The sequence below is a fragment of the Pipra filicauda genome, unplaced genomic scaffold (assembly GCF_003945595.2).
Source record: "Pipra filicauda isolate LSUMZ 115617 unplaced genomic scaffold, ASM394559v2 scaffold185_size1782982_pilon, whole genome shotgun sequence".
NCBI classification, from domain to species: domain Eukaryota; kingdom Metazoa; phylum Chordata; class Aves; order Passeriformes; family Pipridae; genus Pipra; species Pipra filicauda.
In genome coordinates this window covers 536709-544329 of record NW_024104293.1, presented here as the reverse complement: position 1 = coordinate 544329, position 7621 = coordinate 536709, and the positions used below count along the sequence as shown (strand labels likewise).

At 48.5% G+C, this 7621-nt stretch overlaps 1 protein-coding gene across 1 annotated transcript in view; it reads right to left on the bottom strand.

The window, feature by feature from the left end:
* Positions 1-5373: 5373 nt before the first annotated feature.
* Positions 5374-7621, bottom strand: part of LAMC1 (laminin subunit gamma 1) — a 62910-nt gene continuing 60662 nt past the window's right edge. The window contains exons 25-28 of the mRNA XM_027723443.2: positions 7177-7376; positions 6799-6957; positions 6212-6311; positions 5374-5844 (exon numbers count right to left, since the gene is read on the bottom strand). Coding sequence (XP_027579244.1) covers positions 5588-5844; positions 6212-6311; positions 6799-6957; positions 7177-7376 — 716 coding nt within the window. The 3' untranslated portion in view covers positions 5374-5587. The remainder of the gene's footprint in view (positions 5845-6211; positions 6312-6798; positions 6958-7176; positions 7377-7621) is intronic.

Below are 7621 nucleotides of genomic sequence, written 5' to 3'. Positions count from 1 at the left end.
CGCAGCCAGCCTGAACTCACCACATCTCTGCACCTCCCCTCGCCGGCTGTACCTGCCTCTGCTGATTGAGTCAACTCGCTTTTATAAACAGGCGGTTTCCTTTTCATTTCACTTGCTGGATCTTAATATAGCCCACAACAAGGAAACCAGCTCCCCGAATGCAATGGCGGCACGGTGGGTTTTGGCACCCAAGGTTGTTTTATCTGGTTTTTATTATTTTTTTTTAAAGTAGGATAAAACTATTTATGGTGTTCCCACCAATTTAGCAGTTTTTAGGATCCGCCTATTCTTTTAGGGAAACACAATCCCTTTTGCTCTAAAGTACCTCATTTACCTGAAACACCTCTCCTGTGTCCTTCCTACTGCTGACACCCCTCCACTCAGGAAGCTCATCTCCTCCAACAGCATGTAGTGTACAGCAGTTCCCTTGGATCTCACCCAGCCCTGGGCTGACTTCTCTTTTAGAAAACCAGCTCTTGCCATCAGGAAGCTTTTCCCTTATCTGTCTCCTCCGTGTTATCCATTCTATCTCACTGTTACCACCCCACCTCTCACCCCACCGTGCAAACAAGGCCCTGACACAGCTTGCTCCTCAGTCATTTCTGCATATTTACTTAGGTTACTCTTACCTTGTCATCCTCCACCGTCCCTCAGGATCACCACAGGAATGTGTGCCTCATCCTCCTTCAAGATCACCTCTGAAAACCACACGAACACATGCCATGAGACCACCAAAAAAAGTATTTTCTGGGGCCCTGATTTTCTGGTCTGGAACAAACAGCTGCCCACCACCCTCCACAGAGCAAACGTCACCCATCACAACCCATTGCTACGGCAGCACCCTCCAGAAGAGGTCTCATATAAACATAGTTAACAGAAATATTACCTTTAGAGTGAGCAGAAGCCTAAGCAAAGGGAGGCATGAAGAGTAGTGGTGCTCATCACACACTGCAATGGAACAGTTTTTCTTCACTGGAGAACCTGTGTCTTTTAATCTGCAACACAAGAAAATATTCTGTGTTCATTCACAATGGAGCCAAGGAAGTGCTACTGCAGGGGCTCACAAGTTCATCAGTCCTCGAGGATGTGGCCATGGCAGAATGAACAACTCCAAAGACAGTCTCAAACTCCATAACAATCTGAATTTTGCTGTTCATTGCAGGTGGCAAGTAATAAGGTGTGTGAAACCCCCGAAGCGATAGTTTTATTGATTTAACTAAGGGAAAAAAACCATTTTGGTGGCTCATGACAGATAAACACCATGATGCTGCATGTGTCCTTGCAACCTTGGTGTCCCCATGCTGCCCTCTACAAGAGACCATCTGAGCTGCAACATTCTCCAGGAGGAAATCCTCTGAGATTTCCTCAGTGTGGAAAATCAGGGATCATGATGTGCCGGCATCACCAAATGCCAGTGCAGTGACAGAGCCCAGACTTCAGTCTCTCCTCGGCCAGTTGGGTGCCCTGGGAAAAAGTCCTCATGTCAGCCAGAGCCACCTGAAGCAGAGGCTCCACCGGGATGGGCAGAGGCAGGCAGGAAGCAGGCAGGGAGCAGGCAGGGACACCGGGGATTACGGTGAGCAAGCAGGGCAGGGCAGCAGCAGCAGCACAGCAAGGAAGTGCCATCACACCTGGCCATGCCTCACCTGTGCCCTGCCCCACCAGTGAGGGGTGACACACACAGGGATGAGGGAGGGCATTTCCATCCAACTGCCCCCCAAGCCCAGACTCAGTGGGGTATTTTTTACATGGCATTCCTGATGTTTCTGGGATGGGGACACACCCGAAGGTATCGGGCCAGCAGCCAACCAGAAAGATTAACTAACCAGAACGTGGCCCAACATGTCAGATGGGCAGCACAGAACACTGCCAGCTTGGGGTGACAGCTGTATGTCCTCTCCATCCTCAGATCCACATGGACACTACAGCCGCATCCTCCAGGCAGTTGTTCGCAGCACTTTTTAACTTCTAACAAGATACAATAAAGGGCACAGACTTGCTTCCTGAGTATTTTAGCCCCAAAATGGTAAGAGGCTCCATGTCAACCTACAGCTCATGCAAGGTCAGAACCATCCCACCACCCAATTCTCTGCTCCTTGACTGCTCCCTACAGTCCAGCTGAAACCTCAGACAGATTTTGCCAGCTGGAATTTGCCCAACAGTAGTACTGGTTAAAAAAAAAAAGTATTTTAGAAAACAAATTCATTAGTGGCAACTGCAGAATAAACAGTTGAAAGTTGACAAACTGAAATACAAAAATTAATGAGAAGAATTTACCAGCTGAGAGGGGATTAGCTCTGATGCAAGTTAATGAGATGTGCATTTTCCTCTGCTGAGAAAAATAACAGAAATCCAGCTGGAGAGGTAAGACACGTGTGATTGCAGAATGGCCTAGTCTGTTATCACTGTAATCCGTCCTTACAAAGTTACTTAACTCAGGAATAAAATTTATCTCAGGCTCTGGAAGACAGGATCCAGGAACAACACAGAGTGTCCAAACTTATGGCAGTTCCTAGTGAGAAATTTCAGCATCTTTTTCAGGGTTTTAATTTTTCTTCCCAGGAGCTCCATCCTTTTCCACATGTTCAGCTAAAAGGATTTTACCCTTACAGTGTAAAAACACATCCCAATTCCCCAGGGCTTTCCAGGAGGACAGTGCAGCTCCAACAGCATCAGCACTAGCAGTACAATCTTATTAAGTCCTGGAAAACCAGCAGCTTAAAATCCATCATAGCCATGGCAATGGAGCAGTGGACACGGGGGAAACCATCATCCCTGTGGCCACCTGCACCCACCAAATGCATTTCCAAGTTTCCTGTTCCTTTTTCCTCCACCCTAAAACAGGTCACCTAATTAAGCAAGAGCTGAATCTTGCAACTGAGACACATCCCCATCAATACCCGCTCCCCCTACCCCAAAGAAAAAAAAGCAATACTCAAAAGAATGCCAAGGTATAAGGGGTTACAAATATTCAGACTTTATTATAAATAAGAAATACTGTTTTATACATAAAAACTGCAAGTGTTGCATTTTGTTCACCGCCCCAGACAGCAAGACCACAGATTAAGGCAAAAAAAGCTGGAGTGAAGGCACGTACTGAGGGGGCCACAGTCAGGAACAAGGTGATGAAGGGACTGACATCCAGCACTCCACCAGCAGCTGTCGCGTCATCACATTACGTAAAGAAATAACTGGACTTACACAATGATTAATGGCTGTAATGCAGTAGTGATTAAGAGATCGCTTATAAAGATTTTTTCTTTTATTTAAAAATAAAATTCTGTTAAAAACAGCTTAAGGAAAAAAAAAAACCAAGAAAAAAAAACCAAGAGAAGAAAGCCTTAGGCCTGAGGTCAGCCAGGGCATGCGCGCATCTTCGCATCTGCTCTTCTCACAGCCTTGGCAGAGGTGACGCGGTTACAGCCATCTGACCAGAGCAGCCAGCGAGCCAGCAAGCTCTCCTCCAGGTGTGTTTGCAGGCAGGAGGGAAATCCCAAGCTGGTAAATGCCAGAATCTCTAAGGGAAGGGGTACAAGAGCGGGATTTGCTGGGATCACCCCCCGCCCAGCAGTGCCATCCCCAAGGGCACACCGAGCCTCCTGCCTCACACAGTGGTATCAGGATGTCCCCGAGTCCAGCTCTCCGACCACTCAGCGCTGGGTCCAGTGTCCCAGCTGTGCTACAGCTCCTCACAGCCCAGCTGCAAAGCCACAGCTCCTGCCCCTGTCCTGGTGCAGCGTCCCAAGGGACAAGGCACACGGAACCGGGTGCTGTGAGCACCGTGGGGCAGGGCTGGCTTGGCAGGGAGGGCTGGAAGACATCCGCCCGACAGGCAAAGTGGTTATTGATGGGTGCTGAGGATACAGGAGAAGGAAGAAAGCAGGAGCCCAGCTGGGAGAAATCCCAAGTTTCAAGGGAATGATACAGAGAGAAGCGATACACAATGCATGCACCCTGACTGGCTACAGGGGAGAGCACATGGAGGAGGCCAGGCTGTGCCATTCTGGAAACATGGCTGAGTATATTTACACACACATACGCACACACGAGAGACTTCCTCACACTATAATCATGATTTAAAAAAAAAAAAAACGGAAAAAAAAATCACATTCACACAAAAAATATAAATTTGAAATAATTAATAGCACCAGTGTGTGTCAGATAATAATTTCTTCCCCGCTACGCAAACATACAAAGTTGCATAGTGTTTAAGGATAGATATATACTAGGCCTCAGGGAGGGGGGGAGGGATGCCAGGCTGGAGACAAGGAGGAAGCCCAGAGGATGCTCTCCCTGGCACTCCCACCCAGCACCAGTGAGCAGCTGGGGAGCACTACCTGGGGAGGGAGCCTGCCAGGGAAGAAGGTGGGAGCTGTGAAATGCAGAGCTGCCACCTAAGCCTGGCCTGAAGCCCCTGTGCTGTGGTGGCTTTACGGTGACCGGGAGGCAAAAAGAAAGGAGGGCACTGGAAAATTCCAGCTCTTCCCGCCAGCTTAAAAACAGGCAAAAGGCCAGAGCAATGCCAAGAGATATAAAAATGCCACTGTCCTCCTTCAGGAAAAAGATGGGGAGAAAGACAGACTTTTCCCATTTCCACTCACGTGCCCCCTTCCTTCCCCACCCAAAGACATTCGGCGTGAAGGCCAGTGCAGCTGTCAGAGCTCTCTGGATGGCAGCCCTCCTCTTGAGCAAAACTCGTCCTGCTTGAACAAACTCATCTGTCAGTCAGACATTCCAAGCCTAAAAAACCAGATCCTCTGGCAATTCAGTAGCAACAGATGGGAAGGCAGCTCGTGGCTTCCACGCTCTGGCAGTCTGGACTACCCAGCAGGCAGCAGCTTTCAGACCGGACCCAAAACTTTTCCACAGATGAGGAGTGGGGTTGGCAAGATCCACCACTCCACCAGTATCCCATCTTCCCAAACAGCTCCAATCAGAGGCTGCCTTTTCCTCAGAGCAATGCATCATCACAGAAAGCATTTCAGAAAGAGGCTTCAGCTATTTTGTCAAAGGCTACCAACGCCGTCAGATTGGCCACTAGGTAAGGATGAAAACAATAAATTCACAGGGTTAGAAGTTGGGAACAGAGATCTGAGAGTGCAGCTTTACTGGCCATTACAGTAATACTTTGGCAGCCATCCCCTTCCTTCATAGGAACAGAGAGCTCTGGGACTGAGGATTTTACAGTCAAAGGGAGGAGAGAAAGTTGGGTTAGTTTTGCCTTCCTGTGTACAGCTCACATGGTTATTTCTGAACCACAGTATAAAGAGTCCAGAGCATCTCTCATCTTTGCACTAATCAAAGAGAAACTGTGTCTGAGGAAGGGGCAAAGGCGGAGTGCTCAGGAAAACAATCTATATAAAAAAAAACCCCTTTGATGCCCAAAGACGGATATTTAATTTGCTTCTCAAAAAAAAAAAAAAAAATAATAATAATAAAAAAAATCTTTCAACTTATCCTGATTTGAACAAGAAAACAGTGGCTGTGAGCAGCGAAGAGGTGGGGATTTGGAGAAGGTACTGTGTGTTAAGGCACTCCGGAGCCGAACCACCGCTCGGGGGGAATACCCCCCACCCCCAGCGCACCCTTAGGGTTTCTCAATGGACGGGGTGTTGAAACAGCCAGATGGCAAGGTCTTCCTGATGTCTTCCAGATTGCTAATGTCCTTCAGGATCTCTTCAATGTCCCTGTTGTAGGCCTGTATCGCATCGTCTTGCTTCTTGGCTTCTCTCTCAAGGAAAGACACTTTCTGGTCCAAGTCGCTGTCTTTCATCTGGTCTTTGGCACTGTTCAGGGTACCCTCAATTTCATTCAGTTTGTTCAAGTCCACCGTCTCCAGTTGCCCTGAAAAGCCAGTAGCAAATAGTGAAGCGCATTAAAAACCCTTTGATGCCCTGGTTTTGGGTGCTCACACAGCTGAGCCCACAGCCAGACCCCCATCGGGCTGTTTCTGCATTAGAGACATCATTTAAAGCAGAACCAACCACATGGGTGACACCTTCGGTGTCCTCAGCTTGCAGAAAACCACCACTGAACACTGCACAACGAGCTCTGAGGCTACCCCAGCAAAGCAAAAACCCCAAGGTGTGCCACATAAACCCCATTTCAAGAGGTCAACAGACCCATCTGATTCCTTGCACAGCAACGGCAGGGAAGCCAGCACACATCAGGAAAACACTCAAAGGCATAGGGCACATTAAGACAGTCCTACCTAATTGATCCAGCAGGTCATTAATGACAGTGAGTAGGCTGTTCACAGAGTTCTTTGCTTTCCTGGCATTATCTTCTGCCTCCTGGGCAGCCTGTGAGGCCTGCAGGGTGTAAAAAGTGAGAGCACAAAAAACTGTTGCCTCTACCCAAGCAGTTAGTCACCCACACCTCTGGCTCCTCACTCCAGGGTAACACTCATGCACTGAGATCTTTATCACAATGCTGGAGAAGACTGACAATCTTCAAATAATCACTTTTCTGATTACTTCAGGATATCCCTGAGAACTAAGCAGGATTTTGCAGGGAAAGTCAGACTAGAGTCAATAGGTCTATAGTCAGATTTCAGTTAAACTCAAAGGAGAGTGTTGCATTAAGAAAGCTGGCTCTCAAATTCCAGCAGGGAGCCTGTGCTAATGCACCAGATCTTGTCTCATGTTCTCAATCCCACTTAAAACTTGGAAGAGTTTGAATACTGGCTGGACTCAGCACTGTCTTTGCAAGGGGAGAGCAGGAGGAAAGCTTGCCTCTCCAGGACAGTGGGGAGAAGGCAGTTCCTGGCCACTGCTGTCACCTGCCAGCACTACTTACCATGCCTGCCATCATCATATCTTGCTCAGCATCCGCCTGCTTCCGCTTAAGCTCTTTCTCTGCATCCTGCAGCTGCTTCATCATGTCATCCACCTCCCTGGCCAGCCCCGTCACGTCGGCAAAAGTCTTGTCGGCTTCGGCTTTGGTAGCAGCAGCACTCTACAGCCAACAAGGGGGAAGAGGATGGAAGAAAGGTGATGAAGGTGCACAACCTCCTTCAGTCCTTTCCTTCAAAATGCACTGATTTCCTGTCGCGTCCACATGTGGGAACACAGCAGAAAGCACATGTGGCTCTCCAGGAAGTACTGGAACAGAGTTCACGCAGTTACACACCAACATCTCGGGGAGAGGGTGGCTTCAGAACCACTAAGGACTCACCTTCTGAACAGAGCTGGCGATTTTCTCAGCATCATCTGCTCTAGCCTTGGCCTCACGGGCATCAGCAGCAGCGTTGCCCAGCGCCAGCTCCGCCTGGCGCGTCTTGTTGTTGGCTTCAGCGATGGTCTGTGTGATGGCAGGGATCTTCTTCAGCGCCTCCTCAGCCGCCGTCTTGTTATCATTCACCCGCTTGTCAAAGTCTAGGGAAGGGCAGAACAGACCCTTATCAGGACAGAGAGCCTTGGGATGCTCATTTGACTGAGCTCCCCAGACTTTGCCTCCATGACATCGGAGGGACCAAGAGCAAACTGACATCAGCTCTCCCTATTGCACATCTTCTGATACTAAATAAGGAGCTTAAAGGAGATTTCCAGTCACTGAAAATGCTTATATTTTTTTTCTTTAAAGAAAAACAAGCCTAAAGAACCCCCCCAACACTGAGGTG